Source organism: Cercospora beticola, chromosome 6, assembly GCF_033473495.1.
Source record: "Cercospora beticola chromosome 6, complete sequence".
Taxonomy (NCBI): domain Eukaryota; kingdom Fungi; phylum Ascomycota; class Dothideomycetes; order Mycosphaerellales; family Mycosphaerellaceae; genus Cercospora; species Cercospora beticola.
The window spans coordinates 2525497-2541944 of record NC_088940.1 but is presented as its reverse complement, the minus strand read 5'-3'; the positions used below and the strand labels follow the sequence as shown (position 1 = coordinate 2541944).

The window sequence follows — 16448 nt, the reverse complement described above, 5'->3', positions numbered from 1 at the left end:
CCGCCGAGACACTTTTTCCCCGGTGATCGACACTCTAGACACTTGGCTGTACCCTCGAAGAAGCTGTAGCCGCATTGATGGCATGTCATTGTGTACCTCGTCCAGCTGATAGTAAACCCCACCAAATTGACCCCTTCGTCACGATCTCGCTGCGTACCAAGCGACTCAATGAACTCGCGAGGCCTCTGGTATCGTCTTCTCGTATCTGGATGCTCATGTCAGACCGCATACGACACAACACGGGTTGACTAACCTTTTCCTGCATCGTGGTGGAACTGATGAGCCTCGTTGAGAGCTTGAATGAAACCTTGCAATGGCGCTAATTTCCCCACAAGTTCGCCAGCGTCAGGCTGTTCGCCTTGCATGCGAGTGACGATGTAGTCGGCTGCGAGCTTTCGTAGTGGGGAACCTTCCGCGGTCTGTGAGAAACAAAGTGCAAGGCAGGAGGCAGGCAGACCAACTGCGTTGCCAGTCGCGAGCTGCAGATGCCAGCAGAACGCGAGCATGGCAGCATCTTGCAAAAAACACATAGAATACTTGTTTGCAAATATCCACGTTTCAATGCAGGTTTCCAGCTGATCGACAAATGCTTCGAAAGTGCCCTCGTTGAGCTTCATTGCGGTGAGTATTATCTTTCGTCGAAAGAGATAGAAGTAGAAGGAGCTGAAAGCGCGCGGGCTGTCTTCTGGCAGGGAGATAACGCCAGTCTGGCCTTCCTGGAAGCGATCGCCTTCGAGTGCGGTTTTGAACCACACGGAATTCTGGCATAGCAGAGCACGCGAAACGGTAAAGTGGCGAATGCTGTCGCCGGTTCCGACTTTTACCAGCACAGTCGGGCCTTCCAATGATCTGCGATGCTGTCAGTGCCTCCGCTCCAGCATGAAGCCCAAAGATGAATACCTCAAGAAGTCATCCATGGCGGCGACGCGGCTGGTCGCTATCAGTCCGAATCGAGACCTTGAAGCGTGGCCGGGGAGCTGGAGTTGGCGCGTGACACAGTGGTGAGCGCCACTGGTAGACGTTGGCGTCAGTGCGTTGTGGTCAGCAGAAATGTGCGTTGTCGAGAAGCAACAGACCAAGCTAGCCGCGTAGTGAGGCGGCGCAAATGTCTGAGGCAGCAACCAGTCGCTTTGAGCTTCACTTCGATTCTCACTTGGTCGTCCACATCGACGGTTCTCCCTGCTCACTCTTCTCAGCTCTCACACACCCCACACGTGCAAGATCTCATCATGTTCAAGACGCTCGCGCGCCATTTCATCATTCCTCTGTGCTATGATACACTTGTACACTAAAATGCTTGAATAGCTCGACTCGTGCAAACGCTGCAAAGCAGGCAAAGGGGACCCAGGAGAAGCTCGTCCGTCCTCAATGCCAGCCACAAAGCCAAGAAAGATAAGTCCTGCTCCTTCATGCGCTCCAAAAGGGGTCCAAGTTTCGTTTGTCATAATGCAGTACCAGAACTTTCTTTCCTCCAAGCAAAAGTATGCTACCGCTTCTGTTAACTCTGTTCTTCTCCAGCCGTGAGCAGCGTGGGCGATCTGGCGAAAGCTGGAATCGGCTTCAGGGGTTCGGCGTCCGCGTGGATGTCTGAATAGTGGTCGTCGCGTACCTGCCAATACTTTTAATCAGAGGACGGCGCCGGCGGACTTGCACGCGGAGAATCGTGACGGGCATAGCAGCACGGCAAATCTTCATCATCATCATCAACCATGACTCCAGCATCCTTCTAGCCGCCGGAGCCGCCGTTGCTCTTCTTCTCGCCGCCGTCCTCCGAGCCACCATTACTGGTGCCAACCGGCTTGATTGCATATCGCCCAATGTTCGTCGCGCCTTCGTTTCTAACCCTCAATGAGCCTTTCCTCCTAAGCTTCGGTCCAGGAGTGTGCCCAGGCTCGGCTGGGTTCGCTGATTGATCCTTCGGACTCGCCAGCGCCAGATCTTCAGGATCCACGTCCTTGTCTGTTGCAATGCTCAGAGAGCTCCCGACGGGCGCTCCGTCGCGCTTCTCGTCAATCTGCACAGCAGCTAAGCTCCCCTTTGCGCTATTGAGGGACGCGGAACTATTGCGCCTCTTCCCGCCACCCATCATTTTGCCCAACTCATCGTCATCATCAACTTCAGCCCTCCGTCGTTTCATAGCTACCGACTCCGGTGGTGAATCTGAAACAGCTCGTGGCTCTCGACTACGTCCTCGTTGACCATCTGGGGAATCTGTTGACGTGTTTGCTTCGGAAGCATTCGTGCTGCTACTGCTCTTCTGCCCCTTGAGAACATCGGGTGAGCTTGCTTGAAGATCCATTTCCTCGTCATCGTCATCATCCGGATAGTTGACAAGTGCCTTCATGGGGCTAGCATTGTTGGTATTGTTAGCGCTGGTGGTGTCAATGTGGCCATTGGACATGACAGCATCAAGCTTAGCCATCGTCGCATGAGAAAGTAGGTCTCCATCGTCATCGTCGCCGAACTCGCCATCCAATTCGTCGTCCGCATTGAAGTAAGCGTCCTCATCTGCATCCTCTTTCAAGCCGCTGAACACCTGTCTGCCGTTCGTCATACGTCCTCGCAATGCGTCAGGCGTATCTGGTTCGGTGGTGAAGCTCGTATCTCCTTCACGCTCCGGTACATATGGATTCTGGTATTGCTCGAACTTGTGTACTATCGCCTGGAAGGTGTTGACATAGGTGATACCTATCAATCGTTCCCGATACGTTTCCACGAGGTGGTAAATGATCTGTTTGATGCCTTCGCGCTTGATGTACTCAAAGAGCTCGAGGCAACAGCTGTTGAGCAGATTGTCTCTGGGCATGGTCTCGTAGACAATGTTCAGGATCGGCTCAAAGAGCTTGTTGTTTGTCAATTGCCGGTTGTGGAATTCGTCCTGGAGGCCAATACACGTCCGGAACCACTTGAGCGCAATCAGCTTCATGTGTTTTTGCGGGCATTCCAGAAGCTGGGCTATCCGTGAATGTAGGTTCTCAGAGAGGATAAAGAGCTTCGACTGATAGGCGTGTTGTCTGACGAAGAAGCTGAGTATCTCCACGAGATGTGTGTACAGGCTGGTCTCTTGTACAGTGAGATCTCGCATGGATGGTCGACCTTCCAGATCTTTGAGTGGCTTGAACAGCCGTTTCGCGCCGTCCTCGTAGAAGTTTTGTATGAATTGATTTGCTTGAGGTGAAAAGCGGTGACCAGGATGATCGCCGGGTCCGCCACGTTTTGCCATCATTTCCGAGTTACCAGCACGGTTCATGGCTTCCATGCCAGCCGAGGCAGATGTAGGATCGAGGAGAATCTTAATCGCATCGGCCATCTGACTCTTGACTCCAAGATCCGTTTCCACCAGGAGGAGCTCGATGAGGATGTCGGTAAGAGGTGTCGTCTTCTCCTGAATGGCTTTGATAATATGATTTCGCACGACATGCGAGTCGTGATCAATCAATGACACTAGAATATCAGTACCTGCCACCCGCACTGCTGAGTCCTGATGCCGTAGAGCATATGTGATCATGTTGAACAGCCCATGATGCAAGAAGTTGCCGTACAACTGTGCTCGCGCAGGGGCTTGTATCGACTTTGAGACTGCGCAGCAGGTCTGTATGAAGAGACATGCCTGCTTCTTCCTCTCCGGCTCTTCCTTGTCTGTGAAGATCTCAAACAGCTCTTTCAAGAATGGGGCGTTTGCTTGGATGTGGCCGATGATATCCACCTGATGGAAGAAGATGAGACTATTAAGCACGGAAAAGGTCGGGTCGTCGAGTATTCGCGCCAGTACAACATCCTTCAAATAGAGGAGCCTGTACGTGTAGTGAATTTTCCTCGTAACGTCCATGTTTTCAAACTTGACCACTTCCTTGAACTTCGACTTATCAGAGAGGAATTGCCGGTGATTTGCGCGATGTGAGGGAAAGTCGGGATCGTACTCGAGAGCGCCCACTACGCCCATGATCGCCTGGTCGGTGACGATGAACTCGATAATGGACGTGTCGTTGAGCAGAATGATGTGCTTCATGATCGTGCAAAGGCGGTGTAGCTCGTTGATCTCGTGTTTCTCCTCCAGCTCTTTCAGCACCGGTGCCAGTTTGAGAATGTACATCTGTTCTGGGCTCATGATGTACTTGCTCAGCGCATCTCGACCTCCAGGTGTGTTCGCTTGCTGCCGTATCGCGTCTACGACCTCTTCCAATTTTCCAATCTGCGGTTCGGGCAAGGATACTGCGTGCTCGGGGCCCAGCAGGTCGTCGGACAGGCCGTCTTCGGGTGCGAGTCTTCCTTGTATCTCGCTCACAAACTGCCAGATATGCGCGCACCCTTCCGCCTCTTGAAAACTGAGAGCCATGTCCACGCCATTGCTTTCCGTCCACACAATCAGTGTTTCCTGTTGTTTCTGGTACCCATCATCCTTGGCTATTCGCGTTTCCAGTAGCACGCGCTCCGGCTCCTCCTCGCTGGTGACGACAACGCGCGCATCGAGTTCTTCGTTTTGCGCGCCAGCCGGGCTGACGAGCTTTCCTTCGCAAAAGCCAGTCCCACGGTCATACCAGTCATTATTCTTCAGCTCGTACACCTTGACGCGTTTCCTGTCTGCATTGTTGTTGTTAGCAGGAGCGAGCGCCGCCATGGTCGCACTGCTGCTGCTGTCTACGTCCGCCGCCTCATCCGTCGAGAATGACTACCTCGATATGCGCCGGGCTCAGTCTCGGTCCTGTTCTTGGCGCGGCGCAGGCTGATAGCGCAGCGACCGGTCGCCTGGCACGGGCGAGGCACGCGTCCGACGAGTTGAGGTGCGCGTGAGGGTGTCGTGTCGGGCTTAGAGTTTGTTGTCAGCCTGTGGTTCTGCGACTCGGAGGAGGTCGGAGGTGTGGCGATGGGTCGTGGTGGTTCTCCGCCACCCGCACTTCTGGTCGCTGCGGGCCTGCTCGCGCGTAGAACGTGTGTCGCGTGTCGGTGTCGGTGCTGTCGATAGAGCTTTATGACGCAATGCGGGCCGTAAGTGAATAAGACGTGTTCGGTGCAGTCTTCGCTCAAACTTCTCGCCCACCAAGAGCGACGGTCGTGTGAGTAGACTAGTCAAGTCCGTGCTCCCGGCGCCGTTTCAGGTTCTCCGCTGAGCGCTGATGAGCGATCACCAACACGATAAGCCCTCTCGCTTGCGCAACCTCACTTGCAGGGAGTGCCGAGTGTCATGTACGCGCGTGTATTCTCCGAGACGCGCTGTGGAGGAGGCAATAACAACGGCGCATCTCCTGTCTGTGGCGCAACGTGCAAAGAAACAGCGCATCGGCTGTGGATGACGAAATCGCGAGCTATTCTGGTGCTAGCGAGAATAGACCCTCGTGCCGGCACATGAAAGCACTCTACTAGACTACTGCAGGGCTCAGCAACGATTATCCTCACTAAACGCAGTCGGACGACGTTCAGAGAACATTACTCGTCCAGGAAGTGGCATTTATTTCTGTCATTGGTATCGATCAAGATCACGGCTCAGTACGTCCCAAATATCATCTTCTATCCACCATGTGTACCAGCCACAAACTGTGAGCAAACAGAACGCAGAGAGAGGACAAGTCAGGTTGAAGTCCTACGAGTACTTGAGCTGCACTCCCGCCCCATATTTTTCTTGCCTGGGACACGTCAGCAATAGCACGATCAGCGTGAATGGGAAATACGCACCACGCGAAGAAGTAGGCCAGAGCCGCAAGCGGCTGCCCGAAAATACAGAACGTCAACCAGAATATACAGTTGCCGATGAGTTTAGCGTTCGGCCCGTTGCCACCGATCTTGTTGATACCATCGGTGAGGATGATGAGCGGTATCTGGCCGATCATGCCGAAGAAGGCCACCCAGAGGACACAGTGCGTGGGTACGCCCACCAAGGCTTCGTGAAGTATCCCAGAGAAGAGGAAAACAATAATTTGCGCCATGGGTGGTGGAACGCCACGGCCGACCAGGGGCGAGTAGATGTGCCGTTTCATGAAATTTGTAACCGGCTTGTTCCAGCTCGTCCAGTACCCACGAACACTGCTGGAGTTCCACCAGTCTGAGTAGAACTCTCGGTCCCCGAATTTCAACAGCTCTCCCAGCAAATTCAGAAATGACTGAAACAGTGCGAAGAAGCCTGCCAACCAACACACGAGGCTGATCGTGCTGAGCTTCATGACGCGCTCCAGAATCTTCAGGCCTCGAAGATTTGCGATCTCGTCCACGCTGTTGTGGAGAAGAGGCACGGCGTATTGCGCACAAGTGACCCAGATCAGGATGCAGAGAGCGCAGAACTCGACGGCGCGCTTGATGACAAAGTCCTTGCGAATCCTGTCTGTTCGGGGATATACTGGCTGGTATACTAAGGTCGGTGCCCACCAGAAGTAGCACAAGTTCATAAAGTTGATGTTCCGTGGATAAGGGCACTTATGATAGAGTTCTGGCAGCTCGCTCACAGCATCGGATCGCAGAAACGCCTGTCTAAGGTCCCTGTTGGTGAGAGCGTACGAGCAGACTTTCAGCCAGACCACTACAGCGTGCAGCTCGGTAATCGTCCCCAGGCCTGGGTTGTGTATCCAGTAGTACACGACATATGTTGCAAACGCGAGCATGAAGGTTGCGTTCAGACCATGGCTGACGGCAATCGCTGTCCAAGTCGAATATAAGCTCTTACTCTTCGCCCTCTCTTCCTTGATAACCTGCTCAGCACCGACACCTCCCTCTTTCTTCATCCTCGCTATTACGTTCTCTGCATATCGTGCAGCTCCCCACTCGATCCAATATGCCACGAAAAGATGGCAGGGCGTGAGAATGTAGAGGATTATAAACCACTTCCAATCCCCCTCTTTAACGCTTGCTCCGCCGGAGATCGCTACGAGAAGTCCATACTTGCTGTAATTGTCTATCATCAATCGCAGGTTTGAGGTAATGATGACCAGCGCCATCAGGTTCCTGAACCCGAGTGTGGACGGCGAACTAGGCGCATCGGCGCTGAAGACGGAGGGTCGTGTTTTGGCATGTACGGCGAATGTGTGCTTGTACTTCTTCGATGACGACCGCGGGTCTCTCGACGTGGATCCTTCAAGAGCTGTAGTTTTTATGGCTATGCCTCCGTTATGTGCATCTGCTGTGCCAGTGGGTTGCCGCACAGAGCCATTGACCTGTGTTACATCGCCATTGGCGACGTGCACCGAAGTTGATGTCGCGCTCGCCATATCCCTGTGATCCTCTCGTATCGAGGTCGGCTCAAAGTTCAGCGCCAAAGCGCAGATGATCAGACCTGAATTACGTCGTTATGTCTATTGTCCTTGCCAAGGATTGTGAGAATGTCTGCTCTCATCTGCCCAGAGCTGACGTTGGGTGTTTTGGAGGCAGTGCCGCCCTAGGCGAGGACCTGTGCTCAGCGAGGTCTGTTGGTAGCTCTGCCAAGCAGACTGGCACTGGACGCAGGAGGTGCGCTGGCAAGAGGAGAAGGGTTTTGCATCATGTTCAAAAAACTGGTCCTGATGGGAAAGTCTGCATGCGTGGCTTGCGTGTTGGGACAGTGACAGAGTGCCGAATGCAGGGATCGCGGAGAAGTGCTGCGGAGCTCTCGTCATCAACCTTGGACTTTCCACAGACCTCCCACTCTCTGCCACTCTGCGATTCGTCCTTCGGCTTCACGAAACAAGATGCATGCATGCCTGGGCCGACAAGCGCCGTTCCATTGGGGCGACTATGGAGAGTATTTCCATGCCATGACTCCTGAGGAAAGCAGACAAGCTGTTTACACAGCTATGCATTGTGTCACAGTTGAGAGCAGCACAGAGAACCTCGGCGAACCCGGCCTGAACCTGCGAACGTGTCCAAAGCCGATCCGGAATATGCCTAGCTGCAGAGGTGATAGAGGTACAGGACTGAAGCAACTCATGTTCGCATTGTTCCGTATGCCGCCTCGTGCCGCTTGGCATGTTCAATTTGACCCCAAGTGACACAAGCAGGAGTCGAGACGGAAGTGAGCTTGGCAACGAGCCATTGCTAGGAGATAGAGCTCGAAGCTCATTGGAGTGCATACTTGATATACTTCCTCATGAAGTGTCCTACTGGATCATGCAGCTCAGCATGATGCCAGGCCGCACCAGCGAAATGAATGACGAAATCGCCATACTCCCACGGCCTCGTTAATGCCTCTTCGCGAGGATCATAGCACTGGATTTCTTCGGGATACGAGTTCATCCACGTCTGTGGCACAATCACGCTCTTCTGAGCAGAAGAAAAAACGTCCTCCTGGAGCATGCCCTTCAAAGCACCTTGATCCAGACGATTTCCCTCGCCGGCATCCGCATCGACATCATGGGACCGCCACTGCTCGATCATTTGCAGCATCCATGGGCTGGCCCTGAAAATCATACTGCCCGCATTTAGTGGCTCACTGGGACTTGTCAGTCGAATTGAACAAGACAATGTCGGGAGCACGCCTACCAATCTCTAGTCAAGATCATGTGGATGTCTTCGCGCTTCTTGCCCTCTCGTTCACCATATTCCAAGCTACGCTCGACGAAGTCTTCAAGTGTCACTGAGGAATTCATGATGAGAGTGTCGAGATCGAGCATCCATACCCACTCATAGCTTTTCTCGCCGACTAGAGTGCGCTGGATGGTATCTCTGGTGATGTTGAGCTTGTCCCAGCTCTTGCCGTAACCAGGATTCGGCTCAAAGTCCCAGACCATGTCATAATTGTGCTTCGAGGCATGTCCTGCAGGACAAACGACACTGTGTCAGTGCACGAGACAGATAAGTTGAGTGAGTAGACTGACTGTGTTTATTGCTGATTGTGATATAGTCATAGCTCGTTGGAGATGAGGCCATGCTCATGATGGCGTATCTTGCTGCGCCATTTCCTTCAGCCACCACCGCAGCGGGCGGCGATGCAGTTGTCGCAAGCGAATCTTCCAAGTGAAACTCAATATCGGATGTGCCGCGTGCAGATACCTCTCGGTAAAGCAAGAACACCCAGGACAGAAGCAGTAAACTGGTCAATACACGCTGCCTGTCGAGTACAATGCTATAGATCATGACCTTTTGAAGCCGACCTTGTCAGCAATTGCACCAGCAAGACCGAAGCAGGAAGGCAAATCTCAGGGCGCGGACACATTGGGGCTGTAGTTGAGCACATACGAGACGCGAGCATCTCGGGCGAGACCTATGCGCCAGCAGGATTCGGATCTCGCATGACTCCTTGCTATGCGCCACATGGCGCTTGCTTCCATGGCTGTTGGCCAGTGATGCGACTTATCACAGCGCATCAAGTATACCGCGGAAAAGCTACACACTAGCTGAGATCACATCGACATTACGTGCTTGACTGGCTTCGATGCGGAGAGCTGTTTGCATCCCATTTTGCCGTCCTTGTTGGAGGCGCCACACGGGCAACAGCTTTCGATGCTGTATATATCTCTGAGTACAAGAACTCGCTCGGCACAAGGTCTCGGGGCGTATGCAAAATCAGCGCAGGGGCACACTTCGCCCACGAGGAGGTGAGTCTCATTCCCATCAATTCGATCAGAGTTCAGCGGTGCCAGCGTGCAAAGCATATCAAACCTTGCGGCTCGAAAGCCATGTGCTGCTAAGGTGCAAGCCACAGCTCGTCTGGATGTTGCCAAGAAGAGCCAGAACACTCTCCACGTGGCATGTGAAACAGGATTTACCACGTTAGCGCTTAGCGTCCCGAGGCCTCGGTTGCACTTCCGTCTTCACAGTTTCGATATGCAAACTTGAAGATCTTCCATAATTGCAGTCAAGATGCATTCTTTCGCTCTCACATTCGGGCATCTCTATGCGTGAGGTTTTGAGAAATGCCTCACTTTTCACGCCTCGAGGAAGCGTCAGAAAGGACCCTCGCTCCCGAGTGCCCGGCATCGTATACTTGACTTTCCGCGATCCGAAACTACTTGGCCAGACTGCATGTGGCTTGCTTCGCGCGCAATGTCCGACGTCCAGAAAGAGCTCTACCTGTCCTGGCTCAACGCCACAAGCTTGTCTTTTCGCGGTCTCCGTGTTGTCTACTTCACCTTTTCAGCTGGGCTACCACGTTTAGCTGTCATGAGTGGCTTTCGGGCGCAACACAAAAGCCACGTGCACGCGACATGGCGACAAATTATGTGGAAGCCATAGGGGTACATATAGATATGCACTGTGGCTTCCTCTCAACGTCCACCAGAAGCCAGCAAGACATCTCTTCCAACATTCGCTCGTAAATTCAAGTCTCGCCACTAGACAATTTGCGCCGACAAGATGAAGTTCCTCTCTGCCCTTGCTGCCGGCCTCTTTGCCACCACTGTCACTTCTCTCGCCATCCCAGACCCAGAAGCCGTGCCAGAAGCTCTCCCTGAGGCCGACCCAGAGGCTGTTCCGGCAGCCTTTGCGTCCCTCACAGATGTCCAGATCATCAAGTATACCGTGAAGGACTGGTATGGGGACACCGCAATCGTATCAACATTCCTCGACAACATTGCGAAGAAGAATTTCCGTTCGGACGCCGAATTCACCAAAGCCGCCAAACTTGCCTGGCTTGCTGAGTACTCGTCCACTGCTCCCACTTGGGGCAACAAGGCCGTCTTGGACTCATACCTCGCGGGAAAGAACGGTAGCAATGGCAGCAACGGCAGCAATGGAACTGAGCAGGGTAATGGTACATGGTAAGTACAATCTACTGTCACAACCCAATACTATGCGACATCAGCCGCTGACAACTGAAAACAGGACCGGCGAGGGATCCTACGGCCAGAATGTCAAGGACCGTCTAGAAGAACTCAAGAACAAGAAGTGGCGAAGAGACTGCAAGACCATCCAGCAGATTGCACAAGAGATCAACGATGATCGCTGCGAGTACGTCCTGCCTGCTATCGATGGCTACTTCCAACAGGCTTCGAACCTTGTGGCTTCGTACAACCCAAGCAAACCAGACTACTCCATCCGAAGCATTCGCGCTGTTCGCGCGAAGGCTTGTGGCGCTACGAGGTATGCTCGTGATGTGGAGGATGAGTTGGTTATGGATCTTGAGGAGTAGAGTTTGCAGCGTGAGCGAAAATGTTTGGCATTTGCATAGCATGGAGCGCTGCATGGCATATTGTTCACACATATACACGTAGATGAGACGATGAGATGAGAATCGAATGTAATGAAGCCATCGATTGGATGTACGGTCGTGACGACCTTTCATGGACTTCTTTTCCAATGCTACATTGCAAGTCTTCTTGCAAGCACCTGTAGGCATTCGGCCCGCTCGAGCTCAGCGCATCAAGTGCTGCAGCCCATGTGGCCGCAAGTCTCCACAAAGCACCGATCAATCTCTGAGTGATGATGATCGTCAAGGCAGACTGGTGGCAGGTCAGAGAAAGTTTCCCATCCCGCGTCCAGGAGCTGAAGTTCATTACCTCACTTGCCCTTTCCTCCACCACAACCTCCCTTGCCACTGCAGCACTTTCCGTCGCAGTTCTTGTCACCGCAGTGACATTTGCCACCACAACAGCCATCGCCGCCTCCAAACTGCTCCTCGTGAACATCCACCTGATCTCCGTCCTCCAGCTCGTTCTGTGTGTCAAGTCAGCATTCTTACCCGTGAGCCCAGTTGAAATGATTCGACTCACATCTTCCACAGTGCCATCGGTAATGCGATGACCATCAATGAGGAAGCGCAGTTGGTTGCGAGGACGCTCCATCTTGGCGCTGAAGGCATCCTGAGAGGTGGTCAGTGGAAATGCTGGTTCAAAGGGTGGGCGTGAACGGATGGCTCACCATGGCCTTGACGATGCTGGTGGTCTTCTTCAATTTGAACGCCTGCTCGAAGCCGCGGTTGTGGCGGAAGGTGATTTGCAGCTGGACCGGTGCCTCAGCTGGGGCGGGAACTTCGCTGTCGTTGCGGCCGGGTGGAGATGGAGTGCCGTCGCTGTTGTTGCTCTCAAATGGGACGAACATGGTGTCGGAAGTGGAGCGGGTGACTGAAGAGTGTTGGTGTGTGTGCTTCGGTGCAGATTGATGAAGAGTGTGGAAGAAGAAGAAAGAGGTTTCGCAGAAGCTGGAGTCAAGTTATGATTGGTATCAGCTGTGCCGTTGTAAGTGAAGTCGCGGAAGCTGCATGTGATCGTGCAGCACAGGCAGGAGCATGTGAGGCTTGCACAATTTGTGTGGACAGCCAATGATCACTGTGATTAGACACCTCATTCCTCCTATTCACCTACAATCTTCACAGTAGCCACCTGCACCCTTTTGGCTCACTTGTCTTTGAACAAGCTCGTGACTCGTCGCACCTCTCTGATAATCTATGCTCCAGCCTCCGCCTGTCCGTCATTCACAGCATTCCAAGCACTAAAAGGATCAGCCCAAATCTCCCAACGTCCGATCTTTCCATCCTGATCAAACTCCGAAAACTTCCAAATAAACGTCTCTTTCCACGACTTGCCAGTCTTCACAGACTTAAATTCTCCTCCACCCTGCACGAACACCAAACCACTCCCTTTGACATGTCCATTGCCCTGGTGTTCATCTTCAGTCTCTCGGAACGCACCTACTTGCACAGCAAACTGATGCGAAGCAGGAGCGGGGTCCGGCTTCATGGACAAGACCTCAGACAATGTCTTGAAGTATTGCACAAACTCGTCCGAGCCAGAGTAAGTCTTTGCTAAGAACGGAAGGCGATTGCGTGCCCATTCTGGACCATGCTCCGTAATCTTTGGTGAAGATGTGAAGAACTTGCTTCGGAGTTCTTCTGGAGATGGTGGGGCTTCTAGTGCTTTCGCAAAGCCGTGGCAGGTGGCTTTGAGTTTGCTGGCGCGATCTGTGGTCGGTGGCAGGACGACTGGTTGGAGTGACTTTGGAGAATCCATTTTGGGTTTGAGGATGCTGATAGCTTTGCTTCAAGGTGTTTGGACTTGCTACACAGGTCAATACAGTGAGGATGTCGGGAGATGTTTTAAGCGAATTGATGTCATGCTGAAGTCAGAAGTCGTTCCAATCCCTGCTCTTTGCTCGTACCACTCGTGCATGTTGGCATTGGCGGCACAATGCGAACAGCTCCTCCTGCTGTAGCAGCGGGAAATTCGATGATTGGTGCCAACGCCTCGAACAAACGCAATCTACTGCACCTTCTTCACTCTCGCTTGCTCTCCGGACATGCTTCCGAACAACCCTGCAACCGTCGCCCATCGATTCACATGCAGGAATGCGCTCACGCCCACATTTCCCCAGGTCATGTCGTTCCACTCAGCGAAGTTCCAGAAATATGCCGGGCCCACAGCTGCGTAGACAGCATAGATGTGGCCGATGTCTGCAAACGCGACCGCGATGAGATACCACTTGGCGATCTCCGGATGTTTTGTCCAGCAGCAAATGATAGCCATGGCTCCCAGAAGAAGTAGGACATTGCCCATTTGCAAGGTTAGAGCTTGCGCTTGTGGAGTGAAGTCCGCCGATCCAATCTCATGGTTCGGAGCTTGGCTCGCGAAGAAAGTGAACCCGTCGGTCATGGCAGTGATGTATGCCCATACTCTATTGTAGCAATCTCAGTGCCGTGTTCTTGTTTGCGGTTGAATAGACCGAAGTATACGTACAGCGCAAAAGGTTCCAGCACCCCGAACAGGACCAAAGGCCATGAAGGCAAGCATGAGTAAGACATCTTTGCTCTGTTATTGTGCCACAGGAGACCAACGGACTAAGCAGTAAGTTGCGATGTGCGTGATTGTGTGTTAGGGAGATGAAATTGGAAAGGAGAGCTGAGCTGAGATGTGAGTTTCGGCTTCGCAGGATCTCATTGGTGGGGTCTCATTGGGCCAACAATCGAGGGAACGATTTGACGAGACAATAATCACCGCATGCCTGTTTTGTCACATTAACAACGTTCGACATTAGTGTGAGACACTGGATTACACAGTGCAATTGTGACGAAGGCCTGGCTAATGCAACAACCCTGTGTCCGCGAAGGACGGTAAGGTAGGCTTCCTTGCGCGATTGCGCATAGACATTAATCCTTGGTGATGGCGACTTCGATGATGTCCTCACGCAGTCCAGGCCAACTGTCCCTCTTGACAAACCACCAGCCAACGGCAATGAGTACTACAGCAGCCAGAATCGGGCTGCTGTAGTTGAAGTTCGCCCCAGTGATCGGCATGGTGGTTGGGAAAGGCAGCCAGATGATGACATAGGCCGTGTAAATCAAGGCAAATGCATTGACTGTCGACCCTAGGCGTCCCATTGTCCATGGTCCCATTTGTGGCGAACTCGACCCGAACCGTCGCAAGAGCATCACGAGGATGGCGATGAAATAGCTGATGTACATCGCCAGCGTACTCAACGAGATGAAGACCTGTAGCGCGACGCTGCTGCCGATGTTGACGAGTGAAAGAAGCACCACAATGACTACCGAAAGTAGTACAGCTCGTGCGGGCACACGTTTGACAGAATCAACCTAGCGGATATTAGAGAGTATTCCTGTGTGTGTTTCGGCAAGATGGTCTTACGTATGCAAGTACTTTTGGCAGAGCACCATCTCTGGCCCAAGACCAGCTTAGACGCGACATGGAAGCCACGTTGACAATCATGGCGCAGATGGAAATCACTACCAACAAGGAGCCCATCGCGGTGGCACCACGAGCCGACCCTGTGGCGTTGAGCATCACTGCAAGCATGGGCTGCGGATAATTGAGTGCGTCGTCGGGGTTTCCCATGGTGAAGAGAATGACCAGAATGAAAAGCCAAGCCATCGCTCCATTGATGAGAATAGTCAGGACCATCACGGATGGCACGGTCCTGGCTGGTTTTCGTACCTCCTCTGCAAGATGGACTGCAGAATCAAATCCTGATACTTGTTTAGCATGGACGGGGGCAGGGCCACCGGGAAACGCCCGCTTACCAACGAAACACCACACCGAAGTCTGTAAGCCTAGATTCCAGCTGACGAAATCATTAGTCCAACCGGAAGTGAGTGCAGAGTCGACCCTGCTGAAAAAGACGAAGTCGGCATTGTGCTTAGGACCCAAAACCAGCAGTACGATGCTGAATACCACAAACATGGAGACATGGAGACAGCCTGCCACAGTTTCTATCCAGGGCACGAGCTTGCCGAACTTGTACAAGTTGATGCTTGTCGTAAGGAGTAGCACCGCCCAGATCATCAGTGTGCTGTGCCACAGCTTGGCCTGGTAGTTTGGAAAATTTAGCTGAACCAGACTGGTGATCCACTGTGGACGGTCAGCAAGGGAGGGTCTTGGACCAGCCTCTGCGCAGTCAGATGCAACGCAGCCAGCAACTCACATAAGCCGTTGAATTGCCAATTCCCATTGTCATTGAGAGCCAACCGGCCCAGGTAATCCATCCTTGCATCCAAGTTGCGAAGCGTCTTATGTTCAATGGCGCCAGAGCATATGTCCAGTGATACATCGCCCCAGAGATGGGCTGAACGGACGCCATTTCTGCCAATGAAGCAGCTTGTGCCATGGCGCCTGCCCATACGAGCAAAAAGCCCCAGACAAGTGTCTGCGGGCCGCCATTGTAAAACACGGTGTATAGATTGCCGGCAACAGCCTCCCAGATGCTCATAAAAGTAATGCTGAGAGCGAAGAATTGAATCGTGTTGAACACACGCTCGACTCGGGTTTGGGCGATAACGTCGCCATCGCGGCTTAAGCTGTCCTCAGCATCTGAGGACGCAACGTGTGCCTCCTTATCGTATGAGAATTGCCGCGCCATTGCAGTGGGAAATAGGAGGTAGGCCAGATCGACTTCAAACGCATGCCGTGAAAACGAGAGCTTGCGGAGTGCGCGGTACTTATTTTGCGGAGCAGATCGTCAATGCAGGGTAGGCCAAGGCGGCGGCATTGTTGTGCAACGTCGAAGAGAAACACATCGCCACGGCGCCCGCTAGATCCTGCGAATGCACGTTTGTGTCTTCAAATGGAGGGAGAATTGCAGATCTCCAAGCGCTATTGATGCAGCACCAAGCAGCACCCTCTTTCGGTATCCATCGCGAGGAAACACGTCGGCAATCATCGACAGGCGAACGAAGGCACGCAGGACTTGCCCGAAAGCCGAGAAGGTGGGATGCAGGAGATAAGATGGATGAGATGGTAGTACAGAGTGTGAAGTGCGGTGGGCAAGAATGGGAGAGAAAGAATGCCGAGGCGGAGGAGACGAATTCGGTCCCGAGTCCCGACACAACATCCGACTTCACTTCACTTCCTCCTCCCTACAACGTTCACAGCCAGTCTTTCCATCGCAACTTTTACATCTCAGCGCATCGCCTCAAAAGGATAAGGCTCTCTAGACCCCAAAACTGTCTCGGAGAAAATGCGAACTCGACGCAAATCGTTTGCTGCAGGACGCAGGAACAGAAGGCCACCTTCCACGCTGAGCATACGCGTGCTGAGAAGACCGATTGCAGTCCCATCTCAAGCTGCGGCACTACTGCGCGCATACGACTGAGAGTGCCGGTCTTTTAC

At 53.0% G+C, this 16448-nt stretch overlaps 9 protein-coding genes across 9 annotated transcripts; 1 reads left to right on the top strand and 8 right to left on the bottom strand.

Moving 5' to 3' along the window:
* Positions 1-248: 248 nt before the first annotated feature.
* RHO25_010073 (uncharacterized protein) lies at positions 249-917 on the bottom strand (the record flags this gene model as incomplete). Its single annotated transcript, XM_065603243.1, has 2 exons — positions 249-849; positions 901-917. The coding sequence occupies 2 exons, from the start codon at positions 915-917 to the stop codon at positions 249-251; spliced, it is 618 nt and encodes a 205-aa protein (XP_065459315.1).
* An 809-nt stretch (positions 918-1726) lies between these two features.
* On the bottom strand, positions 1727-4618 carry RHO25_010072 (uncharacterized protein; the record flags this gene model as incomplete). Its single annotated transcript, XM_023601591.2, has 1 exon — positions 1727-4618. The coding sequence occupies one exon, from the start codon at positions 4616-4618 to the stop codon at positions 1727-1729; it is 2892 nt and encodes a 963-aa protein (XP_023454094.1).
* A 960-nt stretch (positions 4619-5578) lies between these two features.
* RHO25_010071 (uncharacterized protein) lies at positions 5579-7193 on the bottom strand (the record flags this gene model as incomplete). Its single annotated transcript, XM_023601590.2, has 2 exons — positions 5579-5621; positions 5671-7193. The coding sequence occupies 2 exons, from the start codon at positions 7191-7193 to the stop codon at positions 5579-5581; spliced, it is 1566 nt and encodes a 521-aa protein (XP_023454093.1).
* Positions 7194-8016: 823 nt separating this feature from the next.
* RHO25_010070 (uncharacterized protein) lies at positions 8017-8832 on the bottom strand (the record flags this gene model as incomplete). Its single annotated transcript, XM_023601589.1, has 3 exons — positions 8017-8389; positions 8440-8713; positions 8775-8832. 3 exons carry the CDS (start codon positions 8830-8832, stop codon positions 8017-8019), a joined length of 705 nt encoding a protein of 234 aa, XP_023454092.1.
* Positions 8833-10251: 1419 nt separating this feature from the next.
* On the top strand, positions 10252-11026 carry RHO25_010069 (uncharacterized protein; the record flags this gene model as incomplete). Its single annotated transcript, XM_023601588.1, has 2 exons — positions 10252-10655; positions 10720-11026. 2 exons carry the CDS (start codon positions 10252-10254, stop codon positions 11024-11026), a joined length of 711 nt encoding a protein of 236 aa, XP_023453423.1.
* Positions 11027-11394: 368 nt separating this feature from the next.
* On the bottom strand, positions 11395-11934 carry RHO25_010068 (uncharacterized protein; the record flags this gene model as incomplete). The annotated part of the gene is made up of 3 exons (XM_023601587.1): positions 11395-11550; positions 11607-11696; positions 11755-11934. The coding sequence occupies 3 exons, from the start codon at positions 11932-11934 to the stop codon at positions 11395-11397; spliced, it is 426 nt and encodes a 141-aa protein (XP_023453716.1).
* A 344-nt stretch (positions 11935-12278) lies between these two features.
* RHO25_010067 (uncharacterized protein) lies at positions 12279-12842 on the bottom strand (the record flags this gene model as incomplete). The annotated part of the gene is made up of 1 exon (XM_023601586.2): positions 12279-12842. One exon carries the CDS (start codon positions 12840-12842, stop codon positions 12279-12281), a length of 564 nt encoding a protein of 187 aa, XP_023453965.1.
* Positions 12843-13091: 249 nt separating this feature from the next.
* Positions 13092-13630, bottom strand: RHO25_010066 (uncharacterized protein; the record flags this gene model as incomplete). The annotated part of the gene is made up of 2 exons (XM_065603242.1): positions 13092-13503; positions 13566-13630. The coding sequence occupies 2 exons, from the start codon at positions 13628-13630 to the stop codon at positions 13092-13094; spliced, it is 477 nt and encodes a 158-aa protein (XP_065459314.1).
* A 345-nt stretch (positions 13631-13975) lies between these two features.
* On the bottom strand, positions 13976-15699 carry RHO25_010065 (uncharacterized protein; the record flags this gene model as incomplete). Its single annotated transcript, XM_023601585.2, has 4 exons — positions 13976-14419; positions 14472-14809; positions 14864-15191; positions 15265-15699. 4 exons carry the CDS (start codon positions 15697-15699, stop codon positions 13976-13978), a joined length of 1545 nt encoding a protein of 514 aa, XP_023453966.1.
* Positions 15700-16448: the final 749 nt, after the last annotated feature.